This window comes from Dermacentor silvarum, chromosome 2 (assembly GCF_013339745.2).
Source record: "Dermacentor silvarum isolate Dsil-2018 chromosome 2, BIME_Dsil_1.4, whole genome shotgun sequence".
In the NCBI taxonomy this organism is placed as follows: domain Eukaryota; kingdom Metazoa; phylum Arthropoda; class Arachnida; order Ixodida; family Ixodidae; genus Dermacentor; species Dermacentor silvarum.
The window spans coordinates 41,468,961-41,489,253 of NC_051155.1; the positions used below are offsets into that span (position 1 = coordinate 41,468,961).

A 20,293-nucleotide genomic window follows, 5' to 3' on the forward strand; every position below is an offset into this window, starting at 1 on the left:
ACTGATGCCGGACCGGGAGGTATATCGGGAGTGCTGGCTCAAGAAAATCCAAGCGACAAAAGCCTCAGCATCCTGGCGTACTTCAGCAGAGCATTAACACCAACAGAGAGGAGATATCCCCCTATTGACCGTGAAATGTTGGCCATATTGGCAACTGTTGAACATTTTCACATCTACCTCGGAGGGGGAAAGTTCGTGGTGAAGACGAATCACCTGCCTTTGGTGTCTATCATTCGAAAGCCCAGAACGAAGCTCTCAGCAAGGCTTGAACAACTGAGCCTGAGGTTACAGCATTACACCTTCGAGATTGAACACATTGCAGGGAAGAACAACCCTGCAGACTACCTGTCAAGGCATGCACCACCCACCGACAGTGCCGTCCCCAGTGAAAAAGCAATTGTGGCAGAAGGGTATGTCTCCTTTATCGTGGAATCAGCTGTTCCAAAGGCACTGACCTTGCAAGAAATTGAGAAAACGTACGCAGAAGATGCTCAAATGCAGCTCTTGATCAAGGCTCTGCGAACGAACAACCCAAAGACTTGTGACGACATGTGGAAAAGCTACAGGCTGAAACCATTTGCTCAAATCAAGGATGAGCTCACGGTTGCCAAAAATGACATTGTGCTAAGAGGGACGAGACTGATAATTCCTGAAGGAGCACAATCCCAAATCATTCGTCTAGCACACAGAGGTCACCAAGGAATGGTGAAGACCAAACAATTGATTAGAGAAAAAGTGTGGTTTCCGGGGATTGATAAGAAAGTAGAAGCAGCAATAAAAGACTGTGAATCGTGCCAGGGAACCGTGGTTGAAAACAAGACATCACCGCTAATCATGACACCACTTCCAAATAGACCATGGCAGTCTTTGGCAGCAGACTTTGCCGGCCGCCTACCTGGCAACAAACATGTTCTAGTGGTTGTCGACGAGTACTCGCGTTTTCCTCTGACAGCAGTACTCTCCTCGGATAGTTTAAAATCTGTGACGGAGAAACTAAGCGACATGTTCACAGTGCACGGAATGCCACAGACACTAAAGACAGACAATGGACCTCCGTTCTTCGGGAAGGAGCTTGCAGAGTTCATGAAATCTTGTGGAATCCACCATCATCGCGTCACTCCTCTGTGATCTCAAGCCAATGGAGAGGTCGAAATATTCATGAGAAACCTTAAAAAGCTGGTGAAGAGTGCTGGTGTTCAGCAGAGAGACTGGCAAGCGGAGCTAAACGAATTCCTTCTAAACTACAGGGCGACAGCTCGCTCAACAACAGGTTTCACGCCTGCTGAACTGCTGTTTGGACGAAAGATCAAAACAAAGCTTCCTGAAGTTCCTCAAAAGCGCATGCATGCAAAGCTAGCAGAAACAGACCTAAAGAAGAAGCCCCAAATGAAGAACTACGCTGATGACAGGAAACACTCTGTGCCACACACGATTCAAATGGGAGATGCAGTACTTCTAAAGCGACACTCGCCTCTCTCCCATCAGACAGCCTACGAGCCTGTCCCCTACAAGGTGATGAGAATTCAAGGGACAGCTGTAACTGCCGAGCGAGAGGGCAGGAGGGTTTTAAGAAATGCGTCGTTTTTCAAACGTATCAAAGTAGGTCAGCAGCATAGTCCAGCACTTGACGACTGGGACGAATGCATCATCCCAACAGGTACAGCCCAGGGTGACAACACAGGGTCTAGATCCTCTTCACTTGGAAGCAACGAACTATCTGAACCGAATGCCCGGCGAAACCCGGACCGTCAAGCCCGCAAGGCCCTGCCAAAGGTTTTTTTTTTTTCAGATTTCGTCGTCGGCCAAGTGCAGACTGAATAAAAGTCAGGGGGGATGTAGCATAGTCCAGAAAAGCCCACCCACAAGCACCGCCCCCTACGCGCATTACGAAAGAGTCCCGGTGCGACAACTGGGCTGGGTCAGAGAGGGCCACGGGAAGAGTGGCGTTCGCACAGAGTGGAATAAATGTTCTCTTCGGTTTTATTCGTGTCAAGTCTTTTATCTTGAACAGAGATAACTCCCGTGCCGGGAGCAGACATTGCAGGCTTGTCACACGCAGGTTTACAGAGGAAAACAGAGGAGAAGCCGGAAAAGAATAGTGGCAGGTAGAAGTACGGTGAAAGGGCTTGCCGCGGAAATAAGCTCGGAGCCGACGACTTACATTTGCCTGCAATGCATGATTGTCCTCGTCGCCAATTGTTGTATCGGCATGGATGCCACGCCGGGTAGGCGGGGGCACGCCGGGACGGCGGCAGAGCAAGTCATGCAGATGCAGATGGGTACCGAGGCGAAGAACAACGTTTATTATCGGAGACAGCTCCTTATATAGGCGGTCGTAGTAGAGTGACTGTATAGGCTCCCTTCAGGGAGCAGAGTAACTGTATAGACTCCCTTCAGGGAGCCAGAGTTGCGCCACTGTTTTCCGCACGCCGCTCGCTCCGCCTCCAGTGATTCCAGCACCATTATTTGCCGAGCGCCATCATGTGGTCAACAGTGGTTCCGCTGCGCTGCGGAGAAACCAACACTTCGCAGGCGACACCAGCACTCCGCGGCTTCCGACATGCTGCTGGTCGAGAGACGCGTGATCGCAAGTGTATTCCCGGGTGAATTGTAGAACCAATGTCATATGACGCATTGACAGTGCCGAACTGTCGCAACCGCACCGAAAATTGTAAGGCATTTTTTGCAGTGCGACGAACGAAATCTGCTGTACGCCGCCTACTGCAGTGGCTGCTGCCTATGGGCCATGACAGGCGGACTCCGAAAAGACCTTGAATATGCGATGTAACTGTCCTTCGCTCCATATGGATGTCGTTCTTGTATTCATATCAATATTACCGCCTGTATCAAGGTTCGGTCTGTGCGCGTGTCTAGGACAAGTGTTTGTTTTCGTGCTTTCGGGTGAAGTGTGAAAATTGCTTTGTTTACGAGCGCTGACTGGAAGTTCATTAAAATAATTACAGGGTAACGCTAACAGTTAGCAATGTTGTATTATCAAGTGTGGCCGTTTTGTCGGTCTCATTCACTTCTCATCGCGATAGGGATGTTGGTCGCTTCATTGCTTGTCAATTGTTAGTTGGCTATCGAGGACTCTGATTCGTTAGTGTGCTTTTGTTTTTGTTTAGTTTACGTCGCTGTGTTAGAAACCAGAAATTGCAATAAAATGCACCTTATTGCTTGGCTCGTTGGCAATTTCCAAGAGCGGCGTAGCATTCACAAACAGTGGTGGCCAGTCTAATTTGCATTATCGGTGGGAATCTCAGCATCTGCGTAAAAATTCTTAGAAACCACCTGTACTGTGACTTTTAGTTAGCCTTGGCAAATAGCCATGGCATCGCTTCTGTAAACCTGATATTCGCATGCTCTTGTCAAAACGATATAACGATTGTAGTGTGTTCAACTAGCAAGAAATAAACGCTTTGTTTTTTTTATCTAACCACGGCACTACAGAAGTTGCACAATTTAGTGTACTCAGAAGAACTATAAATACCTAATGCATGCAGCTCTAGTCAGCGCATGTGTTGGCTAGATGAGACCCATACCACATATAAATTTGTCCGTCATGTGTAAAACGCGACAAGGAAGCTATACTGGAATCATTATAATCAACGTAGTGGTGCAGCGCAATGCAAAGAGTGCATGCAATTGCTCACGTCATTCACCTGAATTCAGCATTATTACCTTGAACACAAGTAATATTGGACGCGACGGCGTGTTGAATCACGCATTCACATTTTCAGCTGTCGCGAGCCGTGTTCGCATGCATGCACGCCTAATACTGGTGTCACACGGCCACTTTCGATCGCTATGGAGCCCGATCCGGGTGAAAATTCTCGACTGCGATTGACTTCCTTCCGCAGTTAGCGCAAAGGAGCCAATTGCGACTGAGAAATTTTATGCCGATGTGGCTCAATCGCAATCGAAAGTGTGAAGATGGGAAGAATTATAGCACCGGTGTGTATGTTCATCACACGCTGTATTTTAAGCAATGATTGCATACTAAAGCACGTAGGCGTAAAATCCAGGCTCGTAAACGTGAAGTGAACAATCGAGTTTTACTCGCAACATGATAAAGGATAGAAAGAAAGCAAAAAAAATGTGGTTGATCCCTCTTATATAGGAATCGGTATAGAACACGAAAGTGAAACGTGTCTTCACAGAAGTAGTGTGATGTTTATTGCACATTGATATATAATGTCTATTGGTGTTTTGTGGCTAAAGCGCCCTTAGGCGTTGATGCACCCACGCTGACGCCTGGTGGCACGTCTCCTCCATCACGACTACCAACGTCGATGACCATGAGCAACCGTCGTGCATATGGAAGCTGCACTACGCTGCACACGCTAGCACAACGCGAAAGACGAAGCACGTAACTGACACACTAATACAACGCGCAAGACAAAGCACGTAACTGAATCGTCACCGAGTCAAATCAGCGCGTACAGCACGTCGTAATTGCAGCCTCCGCGATCAACTTCATAAACATTTTCAGAGCTAATTGCGGAGGCCACGCTCCGCTGTGCTGAGTACGGTGAACGCCACCTAGTAGTGCTTCTGCGAGAACGCGTTGGTAGTGTTTCTTGATGCCAGCGTCCCTTCGAATGCTGGCATCGAGGCGTCGTAGTGCTGAGACCACCGAAGCGTTCACTGTCGGTGCGCGTTAGTGTCATAATGCAGTACTTCTCTTTTCTGCTCGTAGGCGGCGGCACCGCCCCGAGCAAGAGCGCGGGTACACGGAGGAGTGTTAGATATATAAGGCGCGTCTGTGTAGCTCTCTGCAAATGCGTTTGTGGCGCAATGGGTTAAACGCTCGGCGATCTATCGTCGCGGACCGAGAGGTCGTGGGTTCGATTTCCAAATTTTGCATGTTTGTGGAACTTTTTCTTCTGGTTTCTTTCTTTGTATTATGTTCGTGTATGTTCGTGTGACGTATTTCCGTGACGGAAATACGTCAGTGAAGTCTTGGTGGACCCCGGCATAAAACACTTTCGTGTTAAAAAAGTGTTACGGGCAGTGCCGCGCGAGCGCGGCTCCTACGCGTACGGAAAGTGGCTTTCCCGCACAACTTTGAAACCCAAGATGGCGTACCTTGGCGCAACTCTGGCTCCCTAAAGCGAGCCTATACAGTAACTCTACGGTGATGATGATGATGATGACTTATTGGCATTCCCTTTGAAACGGGGCGGCGACATATAGTCACGTAGCCTGCTTGATTTAATCAGATATACTATACATGTTCTTTATCTAGCATTTTTGTATACCTCTCATTATTATTTTTCTTTTCAAAAATTTACCTTGTGCCGCTGCCTATGATTTTAAGAGATCAGGTCGTATCCATCTTTTCCCTGCTTTTTTTCCACCAGTACTCCAATCGTCTCTTGCTGATCTCTACGGCTGATATGTTTATATTTCATTCCACTTTGAAACCAAGCGCTTGTGGGAGTTGCACGTTACCTACGGTTTTCGCTGGGTGGATCCCGTCGCATTCCATCAGGATGTGCTGAGTGGTTTCTGGATATTTACTGCAGCATGCACATGTCTCATCTAGTTCCGAATATTTGTTCCGATATGTTTTCGTCCTTAGGCAACCGGCTCGAGCCTCAAATAGCAAGGCACTGCCCTTTGTGTTATCGTACAGATTTTCCCTTCTAATTTCTTTCTTCTCATTCTTGTAAATCTCCATTGTCCTTTTTGTTTCCATTCGTTGCATCCAATTCACGGTCTCTATTTCTCTCACTTTCTTTCTGATGACTCCTGGTTGTCTATTTGCAGTTTCGATTATCCTGTACTCGGTTGCCAACTTCCTTGACCTCTTCCTCCATTCTGTGTCCACGCTTTTCATGTAGAGATACTTGTGCACTTTAGCCGCCCATTTATATTCATCCATGTTCCTGAGCCTTTCTTCAAAACTAACTTTGCTCTGTGCTTCTCTGACTTCAAAAGAGGCCCAACCCATGTCACCCTGCACTGCCTCATTTGTGGTATTACCGTGTGCTCCCAAAGCCAACCGGCCTACTGATCTTTGGTTAACTTCCAAACCCGCCAATATGTCCGATTTTACGCATATAATGGCATTTGCGAATGTTAGCGCTGGCACCATTACTCCTTTCCAGATTCCACGCACCACCTCATACTTATTGTGGCCCCACAGTGCTCTGTGTTTCATTATTGCTGCATTCCGCTTCCCCTTTATTTTCAGGGCGTAGTTACAAGCAGCGCCCCCTGGTAGCGGAATATGTGGGTTTCGAAACTGAAACCTATACATCACAGTAACGTCGTAAGTTTCTGGCCCACTAGGAAATGCGCTGGCGTGAGTGAGACAGGCTCGCCTGCCTGATTATCACACTACGTTAGTGGCCGTGAATTGAGCACATCTTCAGTCTCAGTCATAATAGTTGAAAGTTCTACGCACAGACAACCTCGACCTAAAACTTTGAGGAGAACCATATTTACAGTTCCAACCAACCGTTCCCACCCGCCTCCCCACCATGGGGCCACTTCGACGATGAACCTCCAATGAATTCTTTGGTTCGCAAGGAAAGCCTGGAAGTCGTCTTGTCGTTGTATTTATGTTTGTGGAGGTCCCGCTAAGTTCTCTTAAAGGTTAAGGCATTGTCGGAGTAAATGGTATTTGGGAGTTCCCTTCTTGCAATGAAACGCCGGAATGCCAACAGGAACGCAGGTGAAGACATATCCGAAACCAGTTCCAAATGCAATGCTCATGTTACGGCACATGTGAAAAGTACGATGTACATTTTCCTGTCTGAGCTCTCAGATTACTTTGCATACAATGGTCCGGAAAAATCAAGTCCTGTAGTGTCGAAAGGTTTCGTCCTTTCCACCCGGCAGACGGAAGCAGCGGGTACGGCGGCACGGTATAGGTTTCGTGCGCAAACGGACGCACAGCAGGCATCGGTTGATTGCTTTCTTTGGCGCTTGTCGTGCTCTTGGGACCCAGAATCATTCGCGTACGTTGTGTGTCATCGCCGTTACTCCTCCATTCATGACTCGACGATGGGCATCCGCAAATACCAGCTCGGTGAAACGATGTCGCCTTCGATCAATGTCGATAGTTGGCCTTGACCAATTAAACACTGTTCTTTATCAAACGTTTATACGCTTGTATTTGTCATCCTGGTTCCACCTTTCAAACGTTAAAATTGGTACTTGCGTGAGTAGATAACTGAGTGTCAGCGTTTTTAAAGCACCCGGAAAAATAATTCTATTAATCGATTAATCGACGAAAAAACCGCGCATCGAAAGCGATTAATTGATTATAGGCTAAACTAGCGAACAAACCCGAATGCTCTACCGCAGCGATGGCCTAGCGGTAGAGCATCCGCCTCGTATGCGGGAGGTACCGAGTTCAAATCCCGGTGCCGCCGGGAACCCACCGGTTTTTCTCATGGGTAGAGATGTACCCTGGCCTGGTGCTCGGCTGTCGTGGGGGTCCACATCTCGAAAGAGGGCCCAATAGAGATTTCCGCTGTTGTCTCTGGGCGCCTCTTGTCCAACCACAGACGGCCTTGTAGACGAGCATCCGCCGCGGCTGTGGGAGGCAAGTGCTGCCGCCGGGTACCTACCGGTAAAATAGGTACAAGCGCGCTCCCGGCCTGGTGCTCGGCCATTATGGGACCTGAACGCTTGGAAAGGGGTGTTTGACCTCAACCCGAAGGTGCCCCCACCTCAATAGGTGCTTGGGGCGCCACATGGGAAATGACCGCCATGGGAGCGGCCCAGACACCACTTTATTTCCGTGCTCACGTTGGTTTCGACGGGAATTCAAGGCGCAGGCTCCTTTCCCAAGCGTATCCCCCCTGAAGGAAGCCGAACGCCAGGCCGGGGTACGCTTGTACCCTTTTGAACCAGTGGGTGCCCGGCGGCGGTGAGAATCGAACCCACAGCCTCCCGCAGCCGAGGCGGGCGTTCTACCACTAGGTACCACTAGGTTCCACTAGGCGGCGCTCTACCAATCGTTCATCGATTAAAAATTTTATCGACCATCCCTAGTGGAAGACTGTGTGCTGCCTTTATTTTAATGGACGCACGCACGACTAAAATACTTGCGCAAGATGCTCATGGCCTTGTGATGGTTTTCGTTATAAGTCGTGCATCTCGAATAGTGCAACATCATAATTTTTGAAGTAAATCTTACATAGCATGATTAAAAAAATTATAGTTTAGAGTGCACTAAGACATTAATATCAGCAGTTTTTCACTAAGTAACTCTCAAGCAATTGTATCAAGCGTCTTTTTTCTGTGTATGTTTATAATGTTCATGCCTACATGAGTCAGAAAACCAATATCTTTCTCACCCATTCGGTTTTCCGGAGGATAGTAAAAGAAACCCACGTCTAAGGCGCTTTTTTGCCACCTTTTCAACAAGCTAAAAAAGGAAAATAAACAACAATAATCAGGTTTTTTACGTATTGTGCAGCTTCCTAAAGCTAAACTGTAGTTGAAAACTCACTGCACTGAATATTTCTGTGGGTTAAGAGTCAAATATAAGAGGTGCAGAACATGTCTGTGTAAATATATAACTTTATTTCTTAAAGATGCTCGCACAACTTACCGGTTGCTGAGCCTTGGTTCCCTTAACGTAGCCAATTCCTTCAAGTAGTTGTTTTGTTCAAGGAAGTACATCATTTCGAGTATAGTTGTATTGGTGCTGAATCTGGGTACCTGCGGAAAGCGTTTATTAGAGAGAAGCGTTCGACGTTGAGGTAAGCTTTCAACATTGTTGTTCAAATCGCGAGAGGGAGTTGTTCTGATAATAATTAAATAGAATAAGAGCTTCAAGTTTATGTATGCTTCCACATCTTAATATTTTGTGAATAACGCAGAGCGATGAATCAGGCCTTTTACCATGGCAGAAAAAATGGACTGTTCACCTGAAAATTAATATCAAGTGAAAGTTCGCTTGCAGCTTACTGGTATCACACTTTGCTGCCAAAATTCTTCCGATTGAATAGGGTGCATATCCTTCTTGCTGAATGCGATTCCCTTCACAGAATGCACCATGAAATAAAATTGTTCTTTCTGCAGAATGATGTGTTAAGCAAAAACTCCTTGTATAAGTTCTTTCAGCTTCACCCGAGGAAGTTTGTATTGGCGTCAACTTAGACCGCCGCCTTACTTTAAATTACATTTAGAATTCGGTCAGAAAGTCTTCAAATGTGGAAATCTTGCGAGATGTCGTTGTCATTTCTGGACACAGTAGACTTTTCGTGGTGCAGAATTTAGCCCATCCTCACAACGTGCAGCTCCCTTGCGCATTTTCCCTGACAGACTCACTACTGAATGTGTAAACGCAGAAGATGTGGCGAAAGGACGCATGTTTGTTGTTAGCTTTTATTGGCCATGCCAATAGAGAAATACCATTTACTGAGGTCGTAAACAACTCCATAGGGTTTTCCGTTTTCAGTTCGTCCTCCATGTGTGTTTATGAAACAAAGGTTATTTCTCACTCGCACTATTTTTATTCAATTTCTGTCATATCTCTCCTATCAAGAGGAGGCTGGTAGATGATCCACAAAGCCTGACAGAGGTCCCAAAAGCTTTAAACCATTTCGTAAGTCACTCGAATAAACACTACAAAAACACAGTTTGCAGAGCGCCTTACCTCACACGCTAACACAAATTTACAGATACGCTAATGCATAGCCAGCCTAGGAAAACGACAAAAGTGGTAATAGAGAGGTAATAAAGTGGTAATAGAGAGCTCAGCGGGTTTACGGGACAGCGTGCGCGCGTCTGTGTGTTGCAACTGACTGTAGTTACTGAAAGCACATTCGACAACATCTGAGTACATTTGAGCGGGGGACTCCGAATTATAGTTGACCAACTTTGGTTTTTGCAAGCGCGCCAAATCCACTGTACACGAACGCTTTCGCATTTCGTCCCATTTAAAATACACTGCATTGTAAATGCGGCCGCCGTGGCCGCGTATTGGACCGTCGACCTCGTAGCTGGCAGCGAAACGCCATAGCAGCTAAGCCGTCAAGGCGGGCTGAAAATACAACGTGGTGTTCCGCAGCAGTGCACACAACTGGCGGCATAATCCAGCAAATAAAACTGATTTGAGTCTTGTTAGACCCACTGCGCTGGCGCAGTTAGCTAAGGCGTTGCGCTGTTGACCACGAGGTCGTGGGATCGAATCCTGGCCGCGGCGGCCGCATTTCGATGTGGGCGAAATGGAAAAACGCCCGTGCGCTTGCGTTGTAGTGCACGTAAAAGAACCGCAGGTGGTCAAAATTATTGCGGAGCCGTCCACTAAGGCGTGCCTCATAATCAGAACTGCTTTTGGCACGTAAAACCCCAGAAAGAAGAAATAACATATTTCACGAAAACATTCTGCCGTGGATTGGAGAAATGTACTTACGTGTTTGTACAGACCGTCAATATATGTGATGTTCAAAATATAATCCGGGCATCCAATTCCTAAAACCATCTCCTTTAACTGCAATTATATCAGAAAAAATCGCTATAAAAGAGGGAAATGTATTTTCACGCACTCATGTTGCAGGCTAACCACAAATATAGTACTTGAATATAGGGGAAAAAATCAAACTGCCGAAAATCCCCGCCCAAGCACTCCATATAGAGGGTTAGTTAACCAGCTAAGCTGAAACGTGCTGCCCCGGTCTTTATCACTGTGTTAATTTCGATGGTTCAATATAGTATTTCTCAATTATTGGCTATGGCTTTGTGTTTTTTAATCAGGTACAATAGAGTCTGTGGAGGAGAGGGTCAATAGAGAGGGTGCAATAGAGTGTGTGGAGAAGAGCTAAAGTCCCCGTTGGGATTGGCCGTATGTATGAAATAAATAAGATAAAGAAAACACCAAACAGCTGGATAAGACAACACAGTGTATTATTTACAAATGGACTTTAAAGATCCGCCGCCTATCTCTTTTTAGTGAAAGAAAAACGAACTTGCGTTTCCTTTAATTATTATTTGACATACAACAGCTAAAGACAAATAAAGCCAAAGAGCAAATAGAGACTTGTGGCAGCCCAGGTAACGACGGAGATAAGCGTTGTTTTCCAGCCAGATCTTCTATACTCCATTCTATACATGGCAGTCAGTGCTGTAGAAGATACGCAAGAAGTTAGGTCAAGAAAGGTGATCACTCCGCGCGTCCCGTCTATGTTTCGCTGGGCGGAGTTCCGCCGATGCTTCGATGCGCGCCAACAGCGTTCGCTCGCGCAACATGCACGTGAGGCTCCTCGCGACGTATTGCAAATAAAACAAAAACGAGAAGAATAACAAAAGTAAAAATGATCTAAAACAACGCATAGCAGCCGTATAACACAGTGTGTTTGTTTCTACGGATTAAAACTTGTTTCATTTAATACTGAGCCTATGTGGACGCGTCGGCGCCTACGAGCGACCGCGTTCCTGGCATGCCACAGGCCGGCTAACCAAGGTTGGCACAGTGTCAAGATTGCTGTTGCTTATCGACGCCGAACGCGTTGGAGGCTATCCCTTCGATATCAATCGGCCAGCTTCGCTGTGTCTTGAACTTTGCACGGCCTAGTGCAAGCTTTCGCCTTTGTTTTTTTGCGAAGCTTTATAGGCTCACAAGTTTCGGCGGTGGTGGTGGTGGCGGCGGTGTCACGTTGAAAAGGGGGCTGATCCTGGCGATTGTGCAGAAAGGGTCCAAGCTAATTACCACATACCGGGAGATGAAAAAGAGAGAAAGACCTAGAGAAAGAGAGAGAAAAAGAAAGAAAGTGACCAAGAGAAAGAAAGAGAGAGAGAGGGGGAGAGAAAGAAAGAAATAGAAAGATAGAGAAAGATAGAAGGAAAATCACCACAGAGGTCACAGAAACAAAGAGAGAAATAGAGATAAAAGAAGAGAGAGGAAGAGGGAGAAAGAAAATCACCACGAAGGCCAGAGAAACAAAAAAGCGGGAAAAGAGACAAAGGGATATAGAAAAAAAAGAGAGAGAAATGAAGAGAGAAAGAGAGAAAGACAGAGAGAAATAAAGAAAATCACCACGAAGGGCAGATACACACACGACAAGCATCGCTTACCCCCATTTTCTCGACAGGGAAAGGGGGTACTTTGAACACAGCGGGTTCCCTTTGGCGAAGCGTGCCAGAGCAAAGGAAGACCGGTGGTGGTGACGTCTCCTGGGCCGCATCGGCTGGCAAGGTCGACTGTGACGTGCGGGATCGGAACTGCAGTGTACAGGCGTTGTGGAAACCCCTGCACCTCCGCCACTTTAAAAGAGGTTTATTGAAAGTTGGCGACGAATCCCAAAGGGTCCGCTGCGAGGAGCACTGGTCCCGGTCGAGCACTGTCTCGCTCATTACTTTGGCGATCCTGTTACGCTTTGGCTGTCTTCTTCATTACACAAGGAACAATCGCAAAGAAATCATTGTGCAAGGCAGCGACGAAACATAGGAAGGCAACGTATGCATTAAGAGCGTAGGGGAGTCATAATGGATCCATCTAGGAATTCTATTTCCTTGATAGTGCTAAAGAAGGTGAGCTAACACAGTTGTCCCCCCTTTTTGCGAGGCGGCATGCCTCGACGACTTGTCTTTCCGTTTTTGGTTTTACGTTCGAAAGGAATTCTTTTCCAGATAAGACAGATTTCGCTCTCGCTGCTCTTGCAGTGCAAAGGGAGATTACTGCGTGTACCGATGCGCATGGATCGCTTGTCTTCCTGCGCACGCTTATTGAAACAGCAGCCGGTTGGACCTATACAGGACCTGCTGCATGACAGAGGAATCTCCTAGATGACATTAGGGATCCATTTAGTGAACTTGCCCTGGGGGTTCTTCCTGCCTGAGCTATACTTCTTCATTGCCTAAGTCAGTAGGGGGCGCACTTTCCTAACTTTGAAAGGCGTTGAACAGATGATCGACGGGAATCCTGTACCTTTCTTCAACCTTCTTAATGTTGTGGAAGAGACAATGCAAATATGTCATGACAAAAGGTGGTTTTTGATCCAAGCGTTGCTCTTTCCTTTCTGGAGAATTTAGATTTTCAAGCAGGCTTTGGGTAGTGCTGCGAAATAAATGATTTGGGTTGCCAGGAGACAGCAGACGCTCAACCGGGCATTTGAAACAAGTTAAAACTTTGTGCACAAGATTTATGTATTACAGAGAGGCAACTAAACATGATAATGCCTCGGTTCACAAGTTTCGAATGCGCACCATTGCAAGGTAATAGACTTTTGTTCGCCCTTAGATTATATGACCAACAAACGTGGGCATCGTCAAACTGAAATTAAAGTCTAGTAGCGGATGTGGTTCTCCTTAGTCAATATAGCGGTGCAACTCAAGTTTTTCTCTTCAGAGGAGGTGTTAAGAATATAATTGACAACACTGTCAAGAGCATTACTGAACGAGCTATAAAAAGGCACTAAAAGGTAATCGGCACAGCGAAACACATGTAGCACCGCGAGTGCTACGAGTCTATTTTCTTGACCGGGGTCTTCGTAGAAGTGAGTGAACTTGTGTTCCGTAGACAGCAGTCCACACTGTCACCCACGGCACTTTCCCTATCCTCGGTCAGAGGCGTGCGAGCCGACAAGTCACGCCGTGGCTAATAGCTTCGAACGTGCACCTGGAGGTTCGAAGCAGAACTTCGAACACTTTTGTAGAGTATCTTTGATCGCTTCCCGGGAAGCTGACATTTCCCATGACCATGACAGCACACTCCGTCGTGGATCCTCGTCGAGTAGTCGGAAGAGTAAGGCGCACTTTTTTCCAAAGAAACTGTCATTTGCGCAGCGAGTTTTAGGTATTAATGAAGCCATCTCGCCACGAGCCATTCATCGAATCCCTCATAACCTTCGGCCAGTAAGAGTAGAGCCTCAGTCTCCTCCCCTCTTTTGAGTTCATAATACTGCTGATTCAGCATGCGTGACCAAGGGAAAGTCCCGGAATATCAAAAGCTCTCTGGATTTCAGGCGGTACAAGCTTCCGCTTGAGGCAGTAGGCCACGATTCTGGACTTGCACTTTGGAAGGGCAATCAGGTTAACGTAGGTAAAAGCTGCTTGTTTTTTATTCTTGGGAGGTAGAGATGAGCCCGGGGTAGAAGAAATATACTGAAGTAACGCATGTCGTTGGGCTAATTGGTTCATGAATTCAACAAAGTTTTAAACTGCAGAGAAAGACAAGATATGAACAGAAACAGATGCACACACAAAGCGCAGACTTCCAACTGCCGTTATTTCTTGAAGGCGGGGAAATTACCAGTGTCTTAAAACCTTTACGTTTGACATATTAAACTTCAGAAAGTATGTCCGCTATTGGCTAAAGCAAAAAAATGGCTGCATATCTGCTTGCTGTGCTGCAAATGACGTCGAAAGACGATAGTCTTCTGCCACCCCGGATACGTAACACACTATCTTCCTCCCGTCCCACCCCTCACGCTCTTCCCCTGTCCTCTCACTCCTCCCATGATCGATGCAATGGAGGTTTTGCTGAATTCAATTCAAGTTTCCCGCGTTCGCCCTGACCTCGCGCAATCTGTTAGGACCTTTTATTAGTGTTGGCTTAAAGCGGGCTACACAGTCGCGGCTTCAGTCGGCTTGTTTTTAACGCGTAGCGTCTCTTCGACAGCATTTCTAACGCGTTGACTTTTTATTTACTAACTTAAAAACCAGTCCTATGTATAGTCTTAATTAAGTGAGCACTGCCGATCACGGTTATGTACATATATTTTGCCTCAAATAGGCCTGAGGTTTCCTTTGCGCTGCCTTTTTTTGACACCATTTATAATGTATTGGTTTTTCATTTGATAACGTATAAACCAGTCTCTATGTGTAATCCTAATTAAATGACTGCTGCGGATCACGGTTATGTACATATATTTTGTCTCAAATATGACTGAGGTTGCTTTTGCGCTGTATAATTTTGACGTGTATGACCTCGTGCCACCAGTGCTAGTAGCTTAGTTGGTTTTGGCTTGGCGGTTGGATCGAATGACAGAAAGAGTACGTTTTTCGCGTTTAGGTAGCCCAAGAAGAGTGTCGTCGTTAAAAGGAGTATAGCTCATGCAAGCAGAACCAACAGAGCAAAGCAACACAAATGCATCTCTCATATTATCTTCGAGATTCCTCTGTCATGTGGCTGGTCCTACGTAGGTGAAACCGGCCGCTGTTTTAATGGGCGTGCGCAGAAACACAAGCGATCCATGTGTATAGCCACGGGCAGTAGCCCCCCCTTTCCACTGCAAGAGCTCCGATAGCAAAAGCTGTTTGCCTTATCTGGAAAAGACTAAATTCCTAGGGAAGGCAAAATCAAAAACAGAAGGAGAAACTATCGAGGCATACACATATTAAAAAGGGGTGACAACTGCGTTAGCTCAGCTTCTTTGTCGCTATCAAGGCAAGAAATTGAATTCTTAGATGGGTCCGTTAGGACTCCCCTAGGCTGTTATGCACATGTGGCCTTGCTATTTTTCGCCGCTGCCTCGTGCCCGAATTTTTTGCGATTGTTCCGTGTTTTGCTATTTTGAATACCCTTACGCAAATTACCTGATTTTGCGAAATAAAGCCAGTTGTAAGTATTCGCTTTTTCTTTGCGTCTGTGTTTCTGCACACGTCTTGTCTTCTTGGCGCAGTTTAAAATTCTGCTATTCTGCTCCTTTCTGAGTAATAAGGATTTGTCAAAATTGCAGCATTCTTAGTTCGCAGAAAAATGAGGGCTAGCAGCTCCGAGAGATTTGGAAGTGTTCTGCCTCCTTACACCCGGCTGTTCTGAAGACTGCAGATACGTTTTCTAGGATGGGCTCCCAGCAGCAAGTGTTAAGACAGGGTAGGTGAACCTCAGTTAGGTGACTCGCCACGGGCGCCATGTGTAGAAGGATAGGGCGGTGACATAACATTAAAGCGAAGTTTCCTTTGCCTCTTCCCTCGACTTTTCCACTACTGCCACGTCTGCTGCTGTCGCTGTCTTGTCTGAGCTGTCTTGCGTGGTTCAGAGAGTGCATATACATGGCAGGAGCGTGGCAGAGAGTATTTTCGAGAGAGGAAACCCTCTTGACGCTTGTAATTATCCATGACCCTCCGCAAAGGCATTGAAGAAACTGCAGCGCTCGTCTTTCTGCTATTGTGCAATAGTCCGGAGGGGACGTAGACAGAATTGGAGAGAGAAGGTGGGGAAATAAGGCAGAGAATGGGGAGAACCGCCGCAGCCACGAAACGATTGAATGACAGCCTTGCCATTCTTCGCTCGCAACTCGCAAACATGGAGGGAGGGCGGGATAGGGAAAAGACGACGTAAGAAGGCAAGGAAATGCTACTACTAGACACGACAGCGGATGCTGAAAAAGTGGATACTTTAAGTTCAACGTACAGTAAGGTGCATTTCTGTAATTCCTCAAAAATAAGCACCATGTAAGTTTGTCAAGTGGACAACCGACACACGGATCTAGGCGACACTACGGAAGCAGTCGCACGTCAACATCAAGACTACGGTGCCCGCTCTGGTAGCCTTTCGGCAATGGCATTGCTCGAGGTCGAGGGTTCGACCCAGGCAGCGGTCGCCACATTTCGATGGGGGCGAAATACAAAAACACTCGTGTACTTAAATTTAGGTGCTCGTTAAAGAACTCCACGGGGTCAAAATTCTTACGCAGTCTGCAACTACGGCGTCCCTCATAATGCGATTGTGGTTTTGCACGTGAAGCCCCATTCTTCAATTGAAGTTTAATACTCCTGCTACGATGCAATGTGCCCTGTGAGGCAAGACAAGACTAGCCTTCTAGAAGGTCATGAACGGCCAATTCTCAAGCAAACACGTCTCGCTGTGTGTTATGTGTATTGCGAAGACAAACAGTAGTGCTGCACGCAAGGTAACGTTTATTATCAACTCGCCACTCTGATGTTGCACTAAAAACTGAAGAAATAAAACATTTGCCGTCAGCATCACCGCTAATTATCACCAATCAAAGCAAATAGCACAAAAAGCGTCACTGACATCGATTCCCACGGTGGGTGGGATCCACATCATTTTTTCGCCAGATTCGTTCTTGATGCCCTTTAGCGCACCGTTCACTCACCCTTCCCTTCCCATCGCAACCATCACCCCACTCCTCTCATTAAAACTATTTTCCGTCAGTCACTGTCACACTCTTCAGCACTGCCTGGGTTATTGAACGGCGCGGTGACCCTCAACATTCGTATGTTTATGTTTACCTTTTCAAGGCGGCGCCACTGCGAAGACGTCACGGCCAATCATCTACCTGTTTGTTGTGACAGTTTCTTAACTTCCCTGGTCCTGTAACCGTGCCGTCGATACATCTTGCCGTGCATAAATTAGCGTTCTGTAGATCTTTCTTCCTTGTCGCGTGTTTTTCGCTGTTTTTATTTGCAACAACACGTGCAAACTAGCTCAACAGCAAGCTCTCTTCAAGATTATTTACTTATTGAAAGTGAGAGACAAGGGAAAGAAAAGGAAAGACGCTGGCGGCGTGCTTATTATGCGTTTCCTTGACTAGCAAGCCGCAATCATTTCGCAATGCCTTCCTGCGTGGACGATGGTTTGATCGAGTGCCAGAAATGAGAAGCTCTTCGACGTCATGAAGGCCTGGTGGGTAAAAACAATGCTGCCACTTCGTCCTCGCCGCTTTTCCTATGTGTGTATATTTTTATCTCTGAAACCCCCTCAACACTTATCGTTCACACGATCCGGAATGAGGTAGAGTCGCGTCTTGGGGGGGGGGCACAATTTTCTGCCAGCTTCAGGCGCCGGGCAACACCTTTTTCGTGCTTTTCTCTCCGAAAGTGGCGCGAATATGTGGCGTAAACATAGCAGTCATAAACATTGGATTGAGGGGAGGGGGTTCTACAGCTGTGATTTTTTTGTGACCTCTCCATCCACGTCTCAGATATGCTTGCAAGCAGCAAGGTCCCACTGCGAATCTCTTATAGGCAGCGGATCTCATCAGTTGTGCACTTTTTGGGCGCAACCGGTGACAGGAACAACGCAAGGGATGGTGGTTCGCTAGAGAACCATAAAGTCATCATTCTTTCAAAAATGAAAAATGTTCGGTGGTTGCAGACAGCTTTTTGCATACCTTTCAGTTTTTACTTCCGGGAAGTTCTTTCTTTCTACCCGCTCCCGTAATCGATATGTGGGTGTCATAGGCATATGCACCTGGGCGGGGGGGGGGGGAGGGGGCGGCTGCGACGCGCATGACCTTTTGTGTTCCCTTCGGAAATGCCGCGACAGCCGTCGTCCCCGAAACTAAGGCCGCCGAAAGCTTCTGGACGTTTAGTGGATACAATTGCCCGTCACCTTACGCCTGTTGAAATGGCCTGCTCGCCCTATTGTCCACTGACCGGTGTGTCCCCTGCATGGGAGGCGAAATGTCTGAGTACATTGCACTAATATTCACTATTGTAAGCACTCGAATTATTGTAACTATGCCCTATGTACGCTATTCGCTCCCCGCTCTATGATTTCTACAATTCTATTTCCTCTTCACTGCCCCATTCCCCTTTCTGCCAAATATTGAGGTGTCAGCCACTGCCAGTGCGGCTAGAAAAATTGTTCTTCCAACAAATGTAGTCGCCTTTTCCACAATCAGACGCTAGCTGACGCGGACGCATAGAAATGGTCTTGGCGCGAAGGGGAAGACGTTTTCTGAGTGTGCTAGGCAGAGGTGATCACCCTCATGACCAACCCCGGCCCTCCTTCCTTTGAACCGCCGCTAGCCCCGGGCATGCTTCAACATGAAACCTTTTCCTTTCGTCTATGTCGCTCTTTCTAAGCCCACCTCTTGAATCTTTCTCTTCCGTGGGATAGGGGGGAAGAGGGGGGCACACTTCGGGGAGAGTATATCGACGCCAGTACTCGTCTCGGTTTTTCCGCAACTAAGCGGACGGGTGAACATCCGGTAACTTACCGACTTGTTTCAAATGCTGACCGATTTGTTTCAACGGCCACATTTCCCGTCACTGCCGCAATACCTGGCCGTCGTTCCAATATCACACTGCGTTCCAACCTTACCACTGCTCACCAGGTACTCGTCCACTACCGGAAGATTCCACAGAGCCATACAACTCTACTCAGGCGTCCGCACCTACACGGCAGAGTCGTTCAACGTCCCCACGACGTCCCGTGTCCCACCCACCCACTATTCGCCGTTCTCTGTCGTCCATGTACCGGCGCTCTACGGGAAACTGAGGAGCGTGTCTTCCGGGGTTGGCGCTGCTACAACGGCACGGAGTGCAATGTCTTTACTGACCTTACAGATGTATATGAATTTACTTGATGTGCACTTAGATGTCGTCCGAGTTACTACTGTGACTGATACCAGCACGCGCATCTCCGTGATGATCCAGCAGCTTTGTAGACTGCTCACAAAAGTCCTGACACCTGCGGCATCCCGTTTTGCATTAGTCACTAAAGGAAGAACACTGACTACAATAGGAATGTGTGCCGTCCGCGTTAGTGTCGCTGATCATCAGTGATTGATTTCGTTTGCTTTTCTACAAGAGTGTCCCCAAAACTTTATTCAAGGCCTTGAGTTTCTACCCGCTAATTCAGCGCTTATTGACTGCTCCGCTAGACTTGGCGAACTTGATTTACCTTGTCCAGACCCTCCTGAGGAAGTTCATAGCAGACTGCTCCACTGAGCACAATCGGCTTGCCCCACAAGGCATGACCTTGTCCTCCTTTCTCCAGCTTCAAGTATGCCTGATAGTGACTATGTCGTTTTATTGCGATAGCAATTATATGGACGCTTCAACCGGATTTCTGCCGTCGGCGTCGCCGTCGCCGTGAGGTTCCGTATAGATTCCAAGGGCGATAAAATCGTCGTCGCTAGCCGGATGCGCGGGTGAAAGCGCGCGGGGGACGGAGAGCAAACGCACCGCGGAAAGCAAAGGCGAACGTCGTGCGAAAGGCCGTGGGGGTATGGGAGGGAGGGAGGCGGGGCGACGCTACTACGGCACCAAATGCGTATCTTGCAACCGGGCGCAAGGTAAACTGGCCACTCAATCTCCCACGCGAAAGCAAGGAAGCGGGATGGCAGCGCGGGAGGGAGGGGGGGGGGCAGCTTCTACTCTGCCAACAACTAGCTTGTACTGGCTGTGGTGGCGGTCGCCCGCACCGTCTCTTATCTCCACACGGCTCTGACCTTTGTATGCGCCGTGCATTCGCCGCTCAGTTTCCGTTGAAGCGATAGACCGCACCAACCTTCGCCGCCCGCTGCGGCGGCTGCGGCGGCTGCGCTTGCTGCCAGCATTTTGACAGTCGTTGTCTGCAGTCATTCAGTGTGATCTATTCGTGTTTGCTTGTGCGCGATGACACCACGCTTGT

The 20,293-nt window shown here is 47.5% G+C and overlaps 1 protein-coding gene across 2 annotated transcripts in view; it reads right to left on the minus strand.

The window, feature by feature from the left end:
* LOC125942980 (membrane metallo-endopeptidase-like 1) overlaps positions 1–20,293 on the minus strand; it is a 185,834-nt gene that overhangs the window by 105,137 nt on the left and 60,404 nt on the right. For both annotated transcript variants that reach the window (XM_049661269.1, XM_049661270.1), the window contains exons 3-5: positions 10,382–10,459; positions 8,573–8,682; positions 8,316–8,386 (exon numbers count right to left, since the gene is read on the minus strand). In XM_049661269.1, the coding sequence (XP_049517226.1) occupies positions 8,316–8,386; positions 8,573–8,682; positions 10,382–10,459 (259 nt within the window). The remainder of the gene's footprint in view (positions 1–8,315; positions 8,387–8,572; positions 8,683–10,381; positions 10,460–20,293) is intronic.